A 22,162-nucleotide genomic window follows, 5' to 3' on the forward strand; every position below is an offset into this window, starting at 1 on the left:
TCTGCATTTAGAGCTCAAACACGACACACTTCTTACACACATATTACTAGACTGACCTAATTAAAACAATGATTACAAGAGAAAGAAAATGCATACGGGAATCCAAACATATAATGCATTGACTCCAACATATTAGTAATCACATCATAGCAAATGTTATCCTGGATATAGTTAATACTTTAAGTAATCGACAATTGTCCCTTTTGAGATTCAAGATTGAGTCCTTAAGCATAGTTTAAACTTTGACCGGAGTCACGAGTGACCGGGTCAGGATGGATTGCTCACACAAGGGAGGTATTGATAGGACAGATTCGTCTTTAAATCCGTTGATGGGTGTTTTCCTGTTCCGTCCGATAATACAAGAGGGTTTTGTGAGAGAATCAATAGATTTAATGTGATCAGATCCATGTGATGGGTTCTGATTAGTTTATTGCTGATGAGCAAAGAAGTCCTTTAGACAGAGTCCTTTGTTAAAAGAAGTCTCGTCATTACTTCTGTTAAGGCTAGGTTTTTCCTGTCAGGAAATGGATCTTTTGGACCAAATGAAGCTTTGTTCAATCATGCTTCTGGCTGATAAAGCCATTTGGTAACGTCTGTCGAACGGGTCCCTACAGAGTCCCCCTTTTGCTTGGCGAGGTTCCTGGTGCGAACGTCGGCAGGCACTGGAACAAGAGGCAGAGAGAGAACAGACAAACACAAAACACAAACAACGCTTCCCTCACTTGACTGAGGCCTGGTGAAGGACTTGGGTATCTTGGACTAAACGGGTTAGGAACACTCCAACTAACATAGGGGCGTACTGTTTAAGATCAGTTGTAATTGGGTGGTTTCGACTAATCTAATTGTCAGTGGTTCGACGAGGAGGTAGAGGAGTGATTTCAATCAGGTTGGTTGAGTTCTCGAGTTCGGGTTCAGGTTCTTGGTCGATTTTATCACGTCGGAAGATGCGCGGGACGCCCGACGTGCATCTATCAAAAAGACTCTTGCCCGGCGTTCACTCGCTTGTGCAGGAGGAAGGCCAGTGTCAAGGTCACAATATATCCTACTATAGTAGAGAAGCAAAGCGCAGTGTCAGCAGCAGACCAAGACCGAATGAATGACACGTCAGCGGGCGGAAGGCGAGCTATAGCTTCTAAGGCTGTATCAACAGGAGTCAGATCAATAAGTTGTGTTCCTTCCTCCCTGATCCTTTCTTCCGATTCTGGATCGAGGACGAAGGAGTGCTGTTTGAAGTACGGTGAGATTTCGAGTTCAGCCTGGTGCTCATCGTCGCCAAGGTGATACAATGCAAGATCGTCGATGTGGAGGATCGAGTCCTTAGGGACATTGATCCAGAGAGTTTGGTTAGGCAGGATAATGCGTGTGGCAGCTAGTGTCGGGTCTAATTGATTCTAGGCCGCAGAAGCCCTCGGTATTATCAAATACGAATGGTTTACTCGGGCAAAGGTAATGAATGTCTTCAACGAGTGCACACATTTTTAGGTTTGGGGCCAGGTACAACTGTTTGTTGTTGTCGTGGTACGCCACGACCTCAGGAGTGTGTACGTTGACATAGGTGTTCCCTTGCCAAAATCAAACATTCACAACGTCTTTGAGCCGGTAAATATTATTCGAATCGATAATGGGCAAGCTGAGGAGGAAGACTGATGATAGCAAAAGAGGAGAAGGGAAAGCATAAGGAGAGAGAGAAAAGAAAACACAAAGAGGCACAAGGACACTGAGTTTACTAGAGCAAAGTGAGTGTCACATGTGTGAAGCAACTCCTTTCTACTAGAGGTTGTTCCTAGCAGTGCTGTGGAGGAGCATGTGTAAGTGTTGTGTAAAACAAAACCAGAAAAATAAAAGTAAGAACTTTCCCTAAAATGACAAAGTCATTAGTGTGGTGTAGAGTAGGGGATTATCGGTCTGTGTCAGTGGGTTTGAACCTCCCCCTTTTCCTGTCGGTTGGAACCTTGGTGCCTCTTTATCTTGTTTCGATGGACCCATCGAAGGACAGGCTCGTTGCAGCCTTGTCTGATTTTGATTCGGTAGGCGACAGGTGAGAGCTTGTCCACAATCTCATGTGGTCCTGTCCAGTGAGGTAGGAATTTCTTTGACAGGCGATGGGGGGCTTTCTGCCTTGGCTGGGCAAAGCTGTAGTACCACACTTTGTCTCCGACATTGAGTTCTTGGTAAGAGGCCCTTTTATCGTAGTAGGCTTTATGACCTTCCGCGCTTCTTTGGAGGTTTTGTTGTGCGAAGGCGAAAGTCGCTCTCAGGTGCTGATGCAACTCTTCCAGATACTGGTGAGTGGTGTAGGCGGTGACAAGGTTCATGTCACCAGGTTGGTACAGCAGGTGTAGTGGTAGTGTCATTTGTCGCCCTGTCATCATTTTGAATGGGGCTACTCCGGTAGACCGGTGAGGGGTGGCCCTGATGGCCATCAGTACCAGAGGGAGCTTGATATCCCAATCCTTTTGGTTGGCGGACACATACTTCTTCAACATGCTTGCCACTGTCTTGTTGGCCTGTTCGACCTGCCCTGAGGACATTGGATGATGGCTTATGTGAAGCTTGGCCTGTGTGCCCAGGAGTTTCCATACATCCTGCATAACCTCAGCGGTGAAATGGGTTCCTTGGTCAGAGTTGACTCTGAGAGGCAGTCCAAATCTTGAGAAGATGTGGGTCATTAGCAGGCAGGCTGTTGTTTCTGCTGTATCGTTGGGAGCTGGGAGACACTCTACCCCCTTTGTGAATTCGCAAACCACGGTGAGGAAGTATTTGTTACCCCGTGCTGACCGTGGCAGGGGTCCTACCCAATCTATTTGGAGGTCTGACCATGGGAAGGTCATTCCTTTCTGTTGTAGTGGTGCTCTGTGGTTTGGATTTGCCGGTTGGAACTGGCAACACACCAGGCATCCTTTTACGTATTCCATCACATCTTGCTTCATGCCAGGCCAATATGCTACTTGTTTGAGCGTTTCATAGGTGGCCTTGGCGCCATGGTGTCCAGCGCATGGTGCATCGTGGGCGTGTGTCAGCATCATCCCCCTTTGGCTCTGAGGAACTACAAGCTTTGGCGCAGTTAGGGGTTCAGGGACATATGTGAGAACGCCGTCCTTGAGATGCAGCATGTGCTTGATTGAGTGAAGGTGGCGGACATCAGAGGACTTGGATAGGTCGGAGGTGGAAATGGGATGAGTTATCGGGTCGGAAATGTGAGTGGCAATGGTTTGCAGCATGGGATCAGATGCTTGGAGGGTGAGGAGAACATCCGCAGCGAACTGAGGTGAGAGGTCAACATGGGAGGAGGCGGGGGTTTGCGCACCAGCGGCGTGCTGGTGGCGGGTTATGGCTGCAACTGAAGGGTTGGGTGGGAGGGATGGGAATTTCCAAGGCTCTCCATGTGATGCATCTGCTTTGGCAAGGGCATTGGTTTGGTCATTGAGATCTTTGTCTTGGACATTTATGGCAGTCATGATTCGGAGAGAACCTGAGTCTGAGTCAGACGCTTGCAATGAGCAGATGAATGGGTCTTGGTTCCTGTTGCTTGGAGTGGAACTTGCTCTTGGTTTTGAACTTGCATCGTCAGTCAGTAGATGGGGGTCTGTGACTTGACACTGCGATTCGTTGGAGTTTACTGACTGGAGAGGCAGAGGATCACGGACTTGCGTCCATATCTTCAGGTGCTTGAAGTCTATTAAGGGTTCAAAGCGGTTAAGCAGGTCTTTCCCAATGATGTGTTGAGTGGTGAGACGTATACTGGGTGAACAAGGTTCATTGGTCCCACTGTTAGGTGAATTGAGGCCACATGTTTTAGTTGTAGGCCTGTGTGGGAATATGCTTGGAGATTCAGCTCACACCTTTGAAGTTTAAAGGTTCCATGAGACCTCTTTGTTCTGCTTTGGACTTCTTCAAGGAGATCTGTTGACATTAGGGTGATGTCAGCTCCAATGTCGAGGAGGGCTTCAACCTTGATGTGTGGTTCGATGATAGCGGAGAGGTAAAACTTTCTTTCAATACCTTTCTCAATGAGATCACCCAGGAGTTGTGGGACTGGAGTTTGGGATGAGAGATGATGGTGACCCATCAGGTGTTGGATCAGTTTCTGACTGTTTTGTGGGATGTTCAGGTGGGACTTCTTGTCTGTTTGGAGTTATGGTGCTTGTGGTTCTCTGGGAGAGAGGTGAGGTGTTAGTCTCTGGGGTCTGTTGAGTCAGGTGGTCGCTGCCATCTCGTCCGGCCGCTAGTCAGGATGAATCTGGTTTCTTTTTCTCTTCCCACTTCCGGTCTTCCTCCTTTCGTTGGAAGAACTCTTTCATCATCATTTTCATCAGCTCAGAGTCGAAGCAAGGTGAAGTCTTTTGTTCTGGTATGGATTCATTTTGAGCTCTGTCAGCTTTGAATCTTTGTGAGTTTTTTCGTCGATTCCTTGGGCTGGTTGCTCCAGGGTGTGTTTGTCGTTTTCCCTTGGATTCCCATGAGCTTTTTCCTCTGGGGTTTCCAAATGAGCTTGGCTGATTCCAGGTTTTCTCCCAATGACTCTCATGAGGTCTTGATTGGTTCCATGAATTTTCCCAGTGACGTCCAGGTGAGCGTTGTCGTCCACGTGGTCCATCCGAGCGGTTGTCTCTCTGTTTAGTTCGAGTACCAGTGTGGGAGTCCCACTCTCTGTTGGACGAGGATGCATTCCACTCTTTGGGTGTCGGCTTGGCAAGGTCTTGACGCTGGGTGCCCTCTAGGGCCAGCCCTTGACTCTGTTTGTTGAAGTCAAGAACGGTGGTGGTTTTGGTGCCCTTTTCTAAGGCCATCTTCTGTTTGCAGTAAGCTTTGTGCGCCAAGTCTCTTAACTGTTGAGCACTCATTGTGCGTGGACAGGCAAGGACGCCAAGATGGTGGCTCACCCCAGGATGGAGGTTTCTCAGGAAGAGAGTTTTGAACTTCAATTCTTCCTCCATATTCTGTTCGTTGCGAGACCTGAAGTACGCTAGCCTGAGTCGGCTATAGAAGACTTGAGGAGATTCATGGCGACCTTGTTTTGTTTCCAGGGCAGCCACTAGTCCTTGTTCTGACTCAGGGTCAGCGAACTCTTTAATGAGAGCTTCTCGGAGCAGGTGGTAATCAGTCTTTGTGTGGGCAGGCTACCGGTCCAGGAAGCTGCGCACTTCAGAGCTGGATGTGGCTCTGAGCACATAAAGTCTATCTTTGTCAGTGACATTGGGTCTCATTTCCAGATGGAAGTCAATATCTTGCAGATAACTCTGAACATTTGGACTACCTGGCACATTCGGAGTGAATTTGCCAATGTTTCTAGCAAGCTTGTCAAGGTCTCTGAGGTCCAAGCCATGAAATGATCTGTGTCTGGCTGGAGCAAAGTCTTTTAATTTAGTGGGGAGATATGATGCTTCGGAGGGAGCTGGTGACTGTTTTGGCACTGCCCCCTTCTGATCATGTGCCAGTCCAGGAACAGGGGAGCCGGTCCTGCTTGGTAAAGGTGAAGTTGGTGTCCGACGTGTTCTTGACGGCTCACAGCGCAATTCATATGCATGCTTGAGTTCCTCTTTAATACTGTCGGACTCTTCTTTGATGTAGTCAAGCTGACGTGTTAGGCGGCTGACCTCATTTCTTGACTCATTCAGGTGAGTTTCGAGAGCTTTAATTCGGCTGTTCTTGTCTCTGAAGTCAGCCTTTGCTTTTTCCAGTAGCTGTTCTGCGTACTGTAGCTTGTCGGAGAGATCAGCGTAGTCTGTTCTTCCTCATTCCATTTCTTGCGTAGTAGCTGCTAGGGTCTCTTTTAGCCTGTTGATCTCCTCTTCTGCGCCTTGTTCCACTTCATCAGGCCCTTCTTGTCGTTCCTGAGCCTCCAGCTCCAGCTGTTCGATGCGTCGTTGTGCTCGTGTCAGCTCCTGCTGGCGATGGGCGGCTTGCCTGTCGCTCAGTTTGAGGGTGGCGATGAGTGTGTGGCTTAAGGAGCCGGTGATCTTGGCTAGTTCTTTGTGACTGTAGCTCTGGCTTGGGTCTTGTTTCATGAGGCTTGCTATGTTGTCATCCAGCTGGTCCTGTGTCTGATGCTTTAGTGTTTCAGCGGCTTTAGGTAGGATGCTGTCTGTTACAACACTTAGCCAGGTCTCCAGGTCCTCCCAGTGTCCAGCAGGGTCTGTTGTGCGAGACATGTTTTGGCACTGCGAGGGAGATCTAAACTGACACAGACCTTGAAGAAAAGAACAAAACAAAACACAACAAAACAAAATAAACAAGCAGGGCAAATCAAAGGTGTAAGGGTGCAATGTCAAGCGTGAGCTAATGGGAATGAGTAATGAGTGTAAATGTGCAGGTAAGACTGGTTCTCGACTGTGGTCCTCTCGTGGATGTGCTTCTAACTCGGAGTCTCTGCGAAAAGAATCAGTAAGCACACACAGGTAGCACAGCTAGAGAAGAGCAGAAGAAAAGAAAAGCACGAAACAACAGGACAGCATTTAGCAAAGAGCAGAGTAATAATGGGGTGCTTCCAGTTTCCCTATAAAATGAAGTTTTTGTCTTTAACACTGTTTGCAGAATGAGTTTTGTAAAATTTAATTTATAAGGATGGTTCTAGACAGGGGTTTTGAAAAGGATTTCAAAGTACCAGGACTGTGATTGTTATTAAAATTCCCTTCGGGGTGAAAGAAAAACAATAACAATGACAGTATTGGTTTCTCAGCTAGTAGGATTGACAACCATGCACCATGAAGCGTTTCTAGATGCGCGATCGGGGTTTATGGACGCCTACCAGTCTCCTTGTCAACCTGCTTGAGCCTAGGCTGAGTAGGATAACAGGATGAGGAGGGAAGGTAAATTGAGTGTCATACTATTTTAAAAGAAGTGTTCCGTTTCCCAAATATTTGTTAAATATTTCTCAAACACTCTGCTTTTATGACTTTCACAGGTACAAATCCAAAAACCAGCAGCAGTAGTCAAACCAGAAGAGGACAGCTGAGAGAGAGAGAGAGAGAGAGAGAGAGAGAGAGAGAGAGAGAGAGAGAGAGAAGAAGAGAGTGAAGTTTTGCTCCCAAAATTTGGAAAAATTACAGGGTTGACAGAGTGGTGGCGCTAGGGAGTCGCTACACCTAGGGGGTTGGCTTCCTGCGCTAGCAGAAGTCAACTGACCCAAGTATTGAGGGAGACCCCAAAATGTTCCTTTGAATAAATGAATTAAATCAAAGACTAAGGGAGTGAAAGTCTGAGAATACACTTTATTTTAAGTAAAATTTTGAATTTATGGGTTATGAGTTCAGCCTTAAACATTGAGAGCAATTACAATCAAATTAATTAATCAAGTATCATCTGAATTAGGGAAGCCCAAATCCTAATTAATGACTAATGAAATTAAAATTTCAAAGAAATAATGATTAGTTAATGATTAAAATTGCCAGATGTTTGTAAGCAACTACCATTAAATTAATCCACAAATATCCATACCATATGAAAGCTAAACTGAAATTGATTATGAACTTGATTTACAATTAAAATTGAAATCGAATTAAAATTCCCAATCAAAAATTAATATTCCCAGATGTCATTAAAATCAGTAAGAGCAGTTACAAATAACAGGAAATGTCCTCAAATTAAATCAGGATGATTGCTAATTATAAGACAAAACCGTGTTTAACTGTAGTTAGAGTAAATTTAGGAGAGAGACAACTCTTCAACAAATGAGATTAACAAAACAGGTTTATTAATTTAACATTTGTCACGTTCTCTCAAATGGGAGGAGATGAGAAAAGATAAGATGTGTAAGTTAGAGGGAGAGAGAGGTGAAAGCACTAGAGTGAATTAAAGTTCAGTAAGAAAGAAGTCATTCCAACATTGCAACATTGCATTCAGACCACAAAATGCTATGCTAGCCACTAGCCCTTTAGCAATGCTACTAGCTTTACATAGACTGTAATGCAACCGCGCTAGTTTTAGCTTGCTCAGCTTATGCTAGGCTTTGTTTACACACAGTTGAATATGGCACTGGCAGTCTGCGCATGCGCACTTAAAGGTTATCCTGGAAAAGGTTTCTTAGGGCTTCCGGGTTACAGCTGTCACTGTCGTGGTGACTGTAACGCACAACAAAGAATACACTTGTTCTATACTCTTAGGTAACCTGATCTTTAAGTCTAAGGCAGTAATTTGACACACAACACAAGAAACTCGTATATGTGAAAATCAAAACAAGATTTATTGACTACTTCTAATGATTACAGGAAACTAAGGCTAAACACACACACACACACACACACACACACACATACATACATGCACACACATTCGCGGAGTTGATGAGTTATGAAAAGTCCCAAGTTCAGTGCTAACTTAACCTGAGGAAAATCACAAAAGCAGAGCTTTGGCTTGATTCTTTAGGTTTAAAGGAGTTTCACCAGTTTCCAGCAAGAGAGAGAGAAGTTTGCTTGTACTTGCGTTTGCTCTGACAGCTGAGGTAATCAGGTTGTTCCGTGACTCGTGTAGCTACAGCGGAGTCCCGTTCTGGATTGGCTGTCTTTCAGGTGACGTCTTCTCGGGAAAGCCCTGTGGGTTGCGCGGAAGCTTTGAAGGATGCTGCTGGCTGGTGAAGCTGTTCTGATCTGAGCGTCTGGCTTGAGCGGCTCTCTTCTTGGGAGACTTTGGTCAGATATTTCAGATATTTTTTTGGAGTCTGGATGTGACGGCTGTTGATCAGCGGCGTGTCTCGTAGTTGAAATCGGCGGCTGTTAGATGGAAAATCAGCCCCGATAAAGGATCTTCTCAACTTCTTCTTTTCAGCATGACCCAAGCAACTTTTCAGCCGTGGTCAAAGTATTTCTGACCGACTTCTGACTTCCAGCTTCTGACTCTGAGCTTATTTCATATTTCTCAACTGACTTTAGCTTGTTCGGACAGCATAGTTTTAAAGGAGCAACTCTGGCTCCATCCTTCAGATGCGATCCTCCAATGAGACGTTGTTACGGAGATTAGACACGCCTCGTCTATTGTCTATTGATCACATCACGTGATATCTGCAGAACATTCTCCTGTTTTATTAACAACAATATAAAGTTTCTTAATATTTTCCTGATACTGAATTTCAATGTTTCATTCACACAGAATTACAGAGAATTATAAATTCTGCATTTAGAGCTCAAACACGACACACTTCTTACACACATATTACTAGACTGACCTAATTAAAACAATGATTACAAGAGAAAGAAAATGCATACGGGAATCCAAACATATAATGCATTGACTCCAACATATTAGTAATCACATCATAGCAAATGTTATCCTGGATATAGTTAATACTTTAAGTAATCGACAATTGTCCCTTTTGAGATTCAAGATTGAGTCCTTAAGCATAGTTTAAACTTTGACCGGAGTCACGAGTGACCGGGTCAGGATGGATTGCTCACACAAGGGAGGTATTGATAGGACAGATTCGTCTTTAAATCCGTTGATGGGTGTTTTCCTGTTCCGTCCGATAATACAAGAGGGAATCAATAGATTTAATGTGATCAGATCCACGTGATGGGTTCTGATTAGTTTATTGCTGATGAGCAAAGAAGTCCTTTAGACAGAGTCCTTTGTTAAAAGAAGTCGCGTCATTACTTCTGTTAAGGCTAGGTTTTTCCTGTCAGGAAATGGATCTTTTGGACCAAATGAAGCTTTGTTCAATCATGCCTCTGGCTGATAAAGCCATTTGGTAACGTCTGTCGAACGGGTCCCTACATGGAAAACGAGAAAGAATAAAGGGGAACAACTTGGGACCACTGATTTGGAAATTATGTTTAGGAAATTAGTTGGTGGAAGACTCAAAATTGAATTTGCCTATTTCAAACTTGTGAATAATGAAATGTTTTTCTGTAATATTTGGTGTTTTAAAGATATATTGTGTGTGGTTTTTGAGGGTCAGTTGTTCTTGAATATTTAATTGTTTTATTTTTTATTATATTATTGTGAATATGTATGAGGCATAAATTGTGATAAAATAAAAGTGTTTTAATCCCCTCTCTCTCTCTCTCTGAGTGAATGGTGAGACTGAGCATGGAGAGCGCGTGGTAGTGTGAGTGAGTTTTCTATCTTTTTTCTCTTTTTCTTTTTTCTATTTTCTTTGTTTTTTGTTTTGTTGTTTTTGTTTGATATTTAGTGTAGGTTTTAGTGAGTTGTTTGTAGAGCAGCGGCCGTAGCATGGCTGCGGGCGATCAGCTCGGTTTGTCTGAGCTCACGCGCCGGCACGCTATTAAAGGTGCTAAAGAGGATGTTTTGTTTTATACATTTTTGCAATATTACTTGAAACTGTCTTTACTAACTAAAAGACTATTTATTAAGTGCACTGAAAGTAATAATATTAATATACATCATCTGTGCATGAGGTAGGGCTTTAAAAACATCAGCCAATCGTTTACGCGATCATCGTTGTTGTTCGGTAGAGGATTGTGTTTTAGCGGTTGGCGAAGAAGTTGGTTATGGTAGCATTAGATGAATCATCAGCCTCGCGGATGAATGGCGCTGTTGTGATGTTTTTGGATGATATTGATAAAGAAAATCAGTTAATTGAGAATGGAGTAGTAATTCAAGGTACTTTTATATCTGTTCTCTCTTTGGTGAATCTTGCTAAAAAGATTATCATCTCTAACGTTCCTCCTTTTCTTAAAAATGAAGTTTTGGCTAAAGAGTTTCAGAGATACGGACAGCTAGTAACTCAGATTAAACTGATCCCCATGAGCTGTAAACCCCCTCATTTAAAAAAGCTGAACTTGGTGTTTAAGTTTAAGATTGATGGTTATGATTACACCGTACATGTAACATCAGAGTTGATTAAATGTTTTGGGTGCGGAACTGTAGGCCATCTGATTCGTTTGTGCCCGGAGAGGGTAACGTTAGCTGAGACAACCAATAATGTGGTGGAACAGCCGAGCACAAGTTCGCAGTCTGAAGAGAGTTCAATGGACACACAGGAGAGTGTATGTGAGTTTGGTGCTGACACACAGGTGGATTCAGAGAGTGTTTACCCTTTCACTAGACTCCGTTCAATCTTACAGGACACTAAAGGCATGAGGTCAGTTAGAGTTGATTTTTTCCTGGATTTAAAGATGTTTCTTGATTCAGTCAAGTTGTTTATGAAAAACACTGATAGGTCTGATCAGTCCACTTTCAGTGATCAAGAAATTTATCGTCTCAAGAAATTGATGCTCAGAGTTAATAGCTAATGATGGTTAACTGTTTTTTGTTCTTCTCTTTCCTCTGGTTTGTTTAAATGGCAATCCCAATGCATTTACTTACTTAATATGTGTGAAGTAAAGCTAGGATCTTTGGGTTGTGAACTTGGTTTAATTTCAATAGACCAAGAAAAGGCATTTGACAGAGTTGATCATCAATATTTGTGGCACACTTTGGAAGTGTTTGGTTTTAATCCAAGTTTTATAGCCATGATCCAGGTTTTATACAGGGATATTGAGAGTTTGTTAAAGATAAATGGGGGTTTAAGTGCTCCTTTTAAGGTTCAGAGGGGAATTAGGCAGGGGTGTTCTCTCTCTGGAATGCTTTATTCATTAGCTATTGAACCTTTCCTACATAAACTAAGAAGACTTATACCAGGGGTAACCTTTCCTGGTTAAAATTCAGTTCCCATTCAGTCGGTCACATTCGACGTACGTCGGACAGACCGACGAATAGGAATCTCGCCAGAGAGGCCAATCTACTTCGAGTGTAACTAAACGAGCCAATGCACATTGGCATGCAATCATATGCATCAGCTGCTCGCCTCGCAGCGCAGGTATATAATGAGCAGCAGGTGCGTTGCATCTTCAGCTTTTCGCTTCGGAGCCGAACTACTGGACAAACACAGTGGTATCTACAAGCGAGTGTTTGAAAAAACTACGAGTCAGCTCTTCTGTGACTGCTCTTTTTCGTCTGGTGCAGGAGGACAGCACAGCAGCGGCGGCGATTTCACTTCTCCTTTTCTTTACTTTTTTTTGCCTTTTTCTTTGAGCAAAAAGACGTTTTGACGGCAGGTAACGGTGTGCTTAAGAGCGCTTAAAAGCTGTCTTGACAGCTGGTAAGAGGCAGCGTCTTCAAGGAGATTGCACACAACAGGCTGCACATTCCCTGTCTGTGTTGCAGCAGCTATTCCCCTGCGTGCTTCGGCACCTAAGAGAGTTAGTCCCTAAAAGAGCTTACACAAGTAGTTTGCGTCTTTTTAAAGATGTCGTTCTACTTGTGTGCTGCTGGATGTGGTCGTTACCTGGCACCTCGGGATGGTCACCAATGCTGTATCGCGTGTTTGGGCTTAAAGCACGCTGAGGCGGCGTTTGTGGACGAGTCATGCACCCATTGTGGGAAGATGACCATCGCAGAGTTGCGGTCTAGACTCCAGTTCTTGCAAAGGGGTGGAGTCCTGGTGCTGCTGCCTCGTTCCAATCCTCCCCAGAGGGTTGCGCCGGGCAACGGTGCTGGTGACTTGAGGATTAAGGTGAATGCGCTTCCTTCGGGGAACCAACCCCCTAGGAACCCTCACCCCTCCTGCACTCCGCAGCCAGTAGAGCTGCCGGGGGAGCGTGGTGGACCGCCCCAGAGGTGTGTACCATCCGTATCCTTCGGAGCTCCCCAAGACGACCGGATGTCGATCGCTGCATCGGAGGGTGAGCCTGATGCTTCTGGGGATGACGATTCGGCGCAGCTGCCTCCTTCGGGAGTGACAACTGTGCCCGATTCGGACCCGGAAATGATGGCTATGCTTTCCCGGGCCGCCAACAGGGTCGGGCTTGTGTGGAATCCTGCACCGTGTCCCGAACCCTCGAGGTTGGATAATTGGTATCTCAGGGTGGCAAGGGCTGGTTCTCAGCCCCCCACCCCAGTGCCATTCTTCCCAGAGGTGCATGAACAACTCACTGGCACATGGACGGCACCTTTTACTGCCCAAAACCGTGTTGGTGGGTCTTCCTCCCTCACCACCCTTGATGGCGGGCGGCTAAGGGTTACACGCGCATACCCCCTGTGGAACGGGCCGTTGCTATGCAACTGTGCCCTAACTCCACCTGGCGGGGGGAGCAGTCTCTCCCTTCCCGGGCCTGTATGTACTCGTCGGCTCTTACCGGCAAGGCTTACCAGGCCTGTGGGGAAGCCGCCTCTGCCCTACATGCTATGGCGTTGTTGCAGGTCCATCAGGCCAAGGCACTGAAGGACATGCACGACGGTGGTCATGACCCCCAAGTTCTTCAGGAACTTCGTGCTGCGACGGAACTCGCGCTTCGTGTGACGAAGGTCAGGCCGTGGTCAGTGGGTCGTGCAATGTCCACGCTAGTGGTCCAGGAGTGCCATCTCTGGCTGTGTCTCGCGGACATGAGGGATACCGACAAAGTCAGGTTCCTTAATTCCCCCATGTCCCAGACCGGCCTCTTCGGCGACGCGGTCAAGAACTTCGCCCAACAGTTCTCGGCTGTACAAAAGCAGTCTAAGGCCATCAGCCACATCCTGCCGAGGCAGTCAGCTGCTGCTCCACCACCACCCGCAGCACCTCAGACTGCCCGTCGCCAAGGGCAGCCCCCTGCGGCCGCCCCTGCACCCCAGCAGCATCCTCCAGAAAAGCGGCTTCGTGGAGCCGGTCGCGGTCGGGGTGCCCAGCCCATCCAGCCACCCCCCAAGAAGTAGGGCCTAGGACGGGCGACCCGGAGATGGATGGGACTGCTCTACAGGAGATGGTGACCGCACCGCTCCTTCCCCCGGAGGAGGGCCGGGTGGAGAATCCTTTGTTTCCTTTTGTTTGTGTTCCGCCAAACAAAAGGAAACAAATTTTCAATAAAAGAGCAGTTTCCTCCATCTCCGGGTCCGAAGAGGGCTCAGAGAGCAGTGGGAGGGCAAGAACCTCACCACTCTCATCCCCCTCTTCTGTCGCCAGCGGACAGCAGCGAGCAGCGGGCAGTCAAAGCCTCGACTGCTCCCTCTGTCCACCCGTGGAAGCAGGTAAGTGTTGCACAGCACACTGTGATGCTGCTTCTGGCCGCCTCGCAGAGAGAGCCTCCCGGGCCGCGTCCCTGCGTTCCACCTCGCTGCCCCGCTGCGGGTACGCCTGTGGTCCCTCTGGTCCTGCTGGTGCGGTCTCTGGGGGCCTGGATAGTGCTCCCCAGTCCGTCTCGCTGGCTCATTCGGACCATCAGGCTCGGCTATGCGATTCAGTTCGCCCGGCGTCCCCCCAGGTTCAAGGGCGTCCACTTTACTGTAGTGAAAGATGTCGATGCCCCTGTCTTGCATGCAGAGATCGAGGTCCTTCTGGCGAAGGACGCGATCGAGCCGGTCCCTCCAGCCAATATGAGGTCAGGGTTCTACAGTCCCTACTTCATTGTACCCAAGAAAAGCGGTGGGTTATGACCGATCTTGGACCTGCGAGTTTTGAATCGGAGCCTGCACAAGCTACCGTTCAAGATGCTTACGCAGAAGCGCATTTTCAAATGCATCCGTCCCCGAGATTGGTTTGCAGCGATCGACCTGAAGGATGCATACTTCCATGTCTCGATTCTTCCGCAACACAGGCCATTCCTGCGCTTTGCATTCGAAGGTCGAGCATATCAGTACAAAGTCCTACCCTTCGGGCTGGCCCTGTCTCCCCGGGTCTTTACGAAAGTTGTGGAGGGAGCCCTTGTTCCCATGAGAGAACAGGGTGTTCGCATTCTCAACTACCTCGACGACTGGCTCATTCTAGCACAGTCCCGGGCTCAGTTGTGTGAACACAGGGATTTGGTGCTCAGACACCTCAGCCAGTTGGGTCTTCGGGTCAACTGGGAAAAGAGCAAACTCTCCCCTGTGCAGAGGATCTCTTTTCTCGGTATGAAGCTGGATTCGGTCGAACAGATAGCACACCTCACAGAGGAACGTGCTCAGTCGGTGTTGAACTGCCTGAATACGTTCAATGGCAGGACAGCGGTCCCACTGAAATTCTTTCAGAGGCTCCTGGGGCATATGACGGCCGCGGTGGCAGTAACCCCGCTCTGTCTGCTTCATATGAGACCGCTTCAACACTGGCTTCACGGCCGAGTCCCGAGATGGGTGTGGAAACGCGGCATGTTCCGGGTGCCAATCACTCAGGAGTGCCGCCAAGCCTTCAGTCCGTGGTCGGTCTTTGTTTCTCTGGGCAGGAGTGCCCCTAGAACAAGTGTCCCGGCATGCTGTGGTATTCACAGATGCTTCTGCCACCAGCTGGGGTGCCACGTACAATGGGCATGCAGTGTCAGGGGTTTGGACGGGACCCCATCTGCATTGGCACATCAATTGCCTCGAGTTGCTAGCAGTACGTCTTGCTCTGAGCCGCCTCAAAGGGTCGCTACGGGGCAAACATGTACTGGTCCGTACGGACAACACTGCGACCATTGCATACATCAATCGTCAAGGTGATCTATGCTCCCGTCGCATGTCGCAACTCGCCCGCCATCTCCTCCTGTGAAGTCGGAAACATCTGAGATCGCTTCGCACCATTCATGTTCCCGGTGTGCTCAACTGTGTGGCCGACGAGCTATCACGAGCTGCATCAGGAGAGTGGCGACTCCACCCCCAGGTGGTCCAGCTGATCTGGAGAGAGTTCAGAGAGGCTCAAGTAGACCTGTTTGCCTCACCAGAAACCTCCCACTGCCAGTTGTTTTACTCTCTGACCGAGGGAACACTCGGGACAGACGCACTGGCACACAGCTGGCCCCGGGGCCTGCGCAAATATGCGTTTGCCCCAGTGAGCCTACTTGCACAGACTCTGTGCAAAGTCAGGGAGGATGAGGAGCAGGTCCTGCTAGTTGCGCCTAACTGGCCCAACCGGACCTGGTTCCCAGAACTCTCACACCTCGCGACAGCCCCTCCCTGGCCCATTCCTCTGAGGAAGGACCTTCTTTCTCAGAGACGGGGCACTCTTTGGCACCTGCGTCCAGACCTCTGGAAACTCCATGTCTGGTCCCTGGACAGGACGCCGAGGTTCTAGGTGACTTACCCCCCGAGGTACTTAACACCATCACTTCGGCACTACAAGACGTGCTTACGCCTCGAAGTGGAACCTGTTCGTCGAGTGCTATCTCCACTTACCACGACCACATAGATGGCAAATCTGTTGGTCAGCACTAGGGATGTCCAGATCCGATCACATGATCGGAAATCGGGCTCGATCATGTGGTTTCAGACTCGATCGGAATCGGACATTACCTCCCGATCAGGACTCGGATATATATGTATTAGGGGTGCAACGGTTCTCCACTTACGCACTTGCACTGCGGTCCATCTCGAATGACGACGCATCTATTGGTTAATATGGTTTGTTTAAAATAGCAACGTGGAATACAGACAGAGTTCAGATAATGTATGTTTCAGTCGATGGATGCACAAAACGTTACAACAACGATAATCAGAAAGCGTGGACAAAACAGTCACTCTTTGTAAACTGTTAACTGCGAGTGCCGTCTGCTCTCATGTCCAGTCATTTACGCCGTCATCACCCGGGTGTTGACACACGTTGCTTTCTGTATTTAAACTAACTCTTTTAAGCCTTGCTGATTTAAACCTTAAAGAACAAGACGCGAAAGAGAACTCGCGCGCGCTGTGAGAAGATTTGTGTGCGCTCATCCGAAGCGCGCACACGCTTATTCCAGTCAGCGCGCAAATACTGAGTTCTCTTTCAAGTCTTGCGCTTCAGCAAATTCATACAAACATTATGTCAACATGCCCGTCCTAGCGAGTATCCTAGCAAACATAGTCGGTTATGTCTTAAGTGAACGTATATTAGTCGAGAAAGACAGCGCATGTGGAACAGTATAGGTATGTACTGGATCGTGCATGTCTTAAAGGGAAAACAACTATTCCTGCTGCCTGTATTTAATGTTAAATCAAACAACAAACAACAAAGAAATCACTCACTGCTCTTAACTGAATAGTTTTTGTAACTTCAATAATGATTAATCTTTATTTATTTTATACAGTAAAGATAATATGCAGTGATATTTTATATTTGATTACTATTTGAAAACCGAATACCTGAAAAACCTGAAAAGTATCCTGGATCTGTTTTTTCGCTCTTCTTTATTCTTTTTTATGTAGGCTATTAAGTATCGGATCGGGACTCGGTATCGGCAGATACTCAAAATCAAATGACTCGGACTCGAGGGCAAAAAAACGTGATCGGGACATCCCTAGTCAGCACGACCTGGTCGTCAGGTTCCTTAGGGGGGCGAGACGGTTAAATCCTCCTCGTCCCCCCTCCATACCCTCTTGGGACCTCACTCTGGTGCTAAGAGCACTTCAGATTGCTCCCTTTGAGCCTTTGCAATCGGCAGACTTAAAGATTCTGTCTATGAAGACTTTGCTGCTGGTTGCATTGGCCTCCATAAAGAGGGTAGGAGATCTGCATTCATTTTCGGTCGACGAATTGTGCCTGGAGTTCGGGCCGGGTGACAGCCACGTGGTGCTGAGACCCCGGCCTGGCTATGTGCCCAAGATTCCTACCACTCCCTTCAGGGATCAGGTGGTGAGCCTGCAAGTGCTGCCCTCGGAGGAGGCAGACCCAGCCCTGGCTTTGCTCTGTCCAGTCCGCGCTTTGCGACTGTTCAGGACCTCAGACCAGCTCTTTGTCTGTTACGGAGGCCAGCAGAAGGGAAAGGCTGTCTCCAAGCAGAGGATGGCCCACTGGATAGTGGATGCCATCGCCCTAGCTGACCAAGGTTGCATGCTCACTCCACAAGAGGTGTAGCATCCTCCTGGGCGCTGGCTCATGGCGCCTCGCTAACAGACATTTGTAGAGCTGCGGGCTGGGCGACACCTAACACGTTCACTAGATACTATAGCCTTCGTGTCGAGCCAGTCTCCTCCCGTGTTCTCGCCTCAGGTCAGAGGCACGGAGAGGCCCCGGCTTAGTGTCGGCTTGCTGCGCTACATGTGCTCTTTTGCTCCAGAGAGTCCCTGAGTCCCCCAGGGCAGACCCTGTTGAGTCCTCCGGTTACCCTTTGGCAGCCGACGTGGCGGAGCGTCCGGCGCCAGGCCTATACTCCGTTGGATCCTTGAGAACCGGATGTAGGCTGGGTTTCATATGTGTGACCCTACGAGGATCCCATATGTTTTTTTCCACGGCTGCTCCTAAATGAAGTACGTGTCTTTCCCTCTGGGAGAACCCATCTCTATCCGAGTTGGAGTCACCCCAGTCCTTCCATATGTAGCACAGCCCTACAGGGTTAATCCATATGTACTTCTCCACATAACTCCTTCGGGGAAGGATGTGGCTTCTGCAGCGTTCCTTTTCTAACGAAAGGTTACGCTTTCCCAGCGTTATCCAATGATCTCACTGAATGGGTTTGGGAACAACAGTAATCGACCTTCTCTGTGTGTTAGCCCTGTCCCACCGTCCTCAGGCAAGGGGGTTCAGGTGGCTCACAACAGAGCGCTGGAAGAGGGCAGCTCCTGTGGCACTTTGGTAGGGATTCCTATTCGTTGGTCTGTCCGACGTACGTCGAACGTGACAGACTGAATGGGAACGTCTCGGTTACAAAGGTAACCCTCATTCCTTGAAGGAGGGAACGGAGATGTACGTCCCGTCGCCACAGTCGTTGTCCTGCTGATGTTGCCGTCTGCTTAGTTCGGCTCCTCAGCGAAAACCTGAAGATGCAACGCACCTGCTGCTCATTATATACCCGCGCTGCGAGGCGAGCAGCTGATGCATATGATTGCATGCCAATGTGTATTGGCTCATTTAGTTACACTCGAAGTAGACTGGCCTCTCTGGCGAGATTCCTATTCGTCGGTCTGTCCAACGTATGTCTCCGTTCCCTCCTTCAGGGAACGAGGGTTACCTTTGTAACAGAGACGTTTTTAAACTATCTGCTAATGCTGATGATGTGGTTATTTTTGTTAAGAATCATGACATTAATATTCTTGTTGAATGTATAAATGATTTCAGTGTTTTGTCATCTGCAAAAATCAACTGGGGGAAAAGTGAAGCCATAGCTTTTGGTGTTGAGTTAGAAAAAAAGACTGTTTTACCCAATGGGTTATCTTGGGTTAAGGGTGGTTTTAAGTATCTTGGTGTGTTTTTAGGAGACAATTCAGTTGTGTGCAAAAATTGAGACAAAGTTTTAGAAAAAAACGAAGGACATCTTAAAAAATGGAAGTGGATTTTACCACAATAAATAAAAAGGTTTAAAAATTCAAATTGTCTCTTTCAAACGTACACATGCACTGTATAGTACGGGCACACACTCACGCAGAAACGTTTTGTCAGTAAAATGACTAACCAGCGAGGTAATAACTGTGCGATTGTTGATGTAGATGTACTTATAGTTTCGTTTCACTATTAGAAGAGACAGTGCTGCCATGAGAGAGACACAGACAATCAGGTAGGCTAATTCACATGCTCATTCTCTCTCTCTCTCAAGTGCGTTAATAACTGTATCAACTGTATTATTCTGCTATCAAGGCTCAAGCCTCCATTACTAGTTCTAAAATGACGTTTTGGAATTAGCAATGGACGCTTTGGATGAGATGCGTAAGAAATTAGCCCCACACACAAGAGTGTTTTAAGGACAAAAATCTGACAAATGTCTTGAAATACACCATCGAAACAGTGTCTTGAGGTGTGGTAACCATAGTATAAGCAGAATAATTGAAGTGTAAAATAAATTAGTCCTTACTTAATCACCACTCCATTCTGGATAAGTGGACAACAACTGCTTTGTTCATCCTTGTTACCAAAGTTATATTTTCACAACTGAGTTGTTCTCCCACCGCCAAAATCACAGTCTCCACCGTAACTACCTGCTCCCGCACGCACCTAACTCTATGACAAAGTTAAAGAGATGGCGCATGCTCACCTGGGAGTGATGCCATTCTCAAACTCGCCAATTAATGCTAAAACAACTAAATCAAAAACTAATTACACAAAATTAAGCATTTTACACCTGAGAAGAGAAGAGAAGAGAAGAGAAGAAAAGAGAAGAGAAGAGAAGAGAAGAGAAGAGAAGAGAAGAGAAGAGAAGAGAAGAGAAGAGAAGAGAAGAGAAGAGAAGAGAAGAGAAGAGAGTGTCAACTATGTAAATGACTTAAAGTTCAATCATGAAACTCTATGTCGAATTCCAAAGGGTTCTTTATATATAAACTATAAGTCAGTTAACTTGCATGCTACCTCCAGTGCTTGAAATAGAAAAAAGGGTGCCGGTATTCTCTTGTGCACTGGCTGTAGCAGTTCTGGCTTATTTGGTTCTCTAGGCGAAATCAAACTTGCTATCACAGTTTTCTTGTCCCCTTCCTCCCCAGCACCACCTGACTAATTTGGCCTACATAGGATTTATTTATGACTAATTATTAATAACATTTTTTACATGATAGTTGCAGCATTTTTTGGGTGTATTTCTACTTGCTTTGCAGCAGCAGCATAAGAAGATATATTACACAAAGGCCACTACTGTCATATCCAGTAATATGACAGTTTATCTTACGAATTTTCATGACTGAACTAATGAATACAAAAAGTTAACATTGCTTGAGCTTTAACACACTCTCTCTGTACCTGTGAATGAGAGATTTTCACCCTTTCATTGAAGATGGTCCAGATGACACTCTGGTGGCAGGGTGGAGTAGTGAGTGAGCCATTGTAGCGGAAATATTGGCTGAGGTTGTCAGGCAGCAGTGACTGTATATCAAATGCAGGGATAGCCACCTTTTGGCCTGAAATAAATCAAATATTAAAAGTTGTAAACATTTTAATGAAATTGTATGTCTTGTATGTTGATTTACAAAGTAACCAAAGAGGATGAAGCATGGTAATCACACACATATACAGTAGACATACACACACATCACACAAGCACATGCCTGCATATCTGATGCGGCCCAGATAGTTGAGAATACTACCATATGCCTGATTAATCTCTTCACCTGCCTAAAAAAAGCAAACAACTGAATGAAATGAAGTTTGATTGGTAATTTATAATAATAATAATAATAATAATAATAATAATTACATGAATATAGGGTTAGATTAAAGAGAACTCACCTCAATTAGGATCCCTAACACAGCCAGGCCATTCTCTTGGGTCTTAGCTTGTGACATATTAGCATAAACCTCTGCATTGTAATGGACAATATGGAGCTGAGAGAAAAAAGACAGTGTTTGTTTGGGTCATAATATAATTAGGCATCTTACAGAAGACATGTTTTTTTTCATAGATTTCACTCAACGTTGTATCAGTAACTGACACTATAGGAACACCCCCAGGTGTGATGGAGTGGAGTGTTTCTATACAGTGGAGTGTTTCTATACAGTATAAATATATAGAAACACTCCAATTTATTGAAAGATGGTGCTGATACTGCCCCTTGAGGCACTGCTTCACCAGTGTCTCATAAGGAAGTGGCCATACCATCACTCCCTTAGATTTCTCTTCTTCAGAAATTATTTTTTTGGCCCATGCTATATTGAGTTATCTGTGATTAGGAATTAATGCTTCAGCGACCAGCATCAATATCTTATCTACTCGTGGTAAAACATGATGTTGTCAGTTTTGTTGTATGGCATTTTGGATGACAGCAGTTCAGTTGTGTATTTTTAGGAGTTGTCGCTTATATGACTAATATGTTGTGATTGCCCAACATGGGAACCCACAAAGGCAAGTTGACCTAAGGTCACCAATCAAGTCTTTCCGGCCTTTAACTCAGGAAAGCTGTCCCTAACCTGTTAGTCTGGAAAAGGAGGGCAGGCCCCAAACCCTAGGCAGGCACTCTTGTGGTCTCCTGCAGCACTCTGGTGGTCTCCTGCTCCGACTACATTTCCCTGGTTGTCTTCTGCTCTGCCTGTGCCACCTTGGTGGTCTCCTGCTTTGCTGGCACCTCTGTGGTCCCCTACTCTGCTGGTGATCCTATGGTCTCAAGGCCCACTTCCACCTCATGGCCCCCAATATCGAAAGTTAAAGTAAAAGCGTGCGCACATTCAAAAGCGATTTCAATACTTCGCATATTAACAGCAGCTTCCTGATGCTGGCTAATGATTTACATTATAATTACCCAACTATATAATTACGAGAGAAAGCATATATATATAGAAAAAAATATATTTTTTCCTCCCATCTCACGTGTTTGCCCTTTAGGGGCTCCGTAGTACTTGTCATTTCCTTTCCGAATATGGTATTCGACTTCGGGCACATCCGTACTGGTGGCACAACAAGATACTGGCGACAAA

At 46.4% G+C, this 22,162-nt stretch overlaps 1 protein-coding gene across 2 annotated transcripts in view; it reads right to left on the bottom strand.

Annotated features, from left to right (window-relative positions):
• The window catches only part of ca14 (carbonic anhydrase XIV), a 115,398-nt gene that overhangs the window by 71,932 nt on the left and 21,304 nt on the right, over window positions 1–22,162 (bottom strand). For both annotated transcript variants that reach the window (XM_067392393.1, XM_067392403.1), the window contains 3 exons: window positions 20,981–21,076; window positions 20,800–20,866; window positions 20,495–20,652 (listed from right to left, as the gene is read on the bottom strand). In XM_067392393.1, the coding sequence (XP_067248494.1) occupies window positions 20,495–20,652; window positions 20,800–20,866; window positions 20,981–21,076 (321 nt within the window). The remainder of the gene's footprint in view (window positions 1–20,494; window positions 20,653–20,799; window positions 20,867–20,980; window positions 21,077–22,162) is intronic.

Source organism: Chanodichthys erythropterus, chromosome 2 (assembly GCF_024489055.1).
Source record: "Chanodichthys erythropterus isolate Z2021 chromosome 2, ASM2448905v1, whole genome shotgun sequence".
NCBI lineage: Eukaryota > Metazoa > Chordata > Actinopteri > Cypriniformes > Xenocyprididae > Chanodichthys > Chanodichthys erythropterus.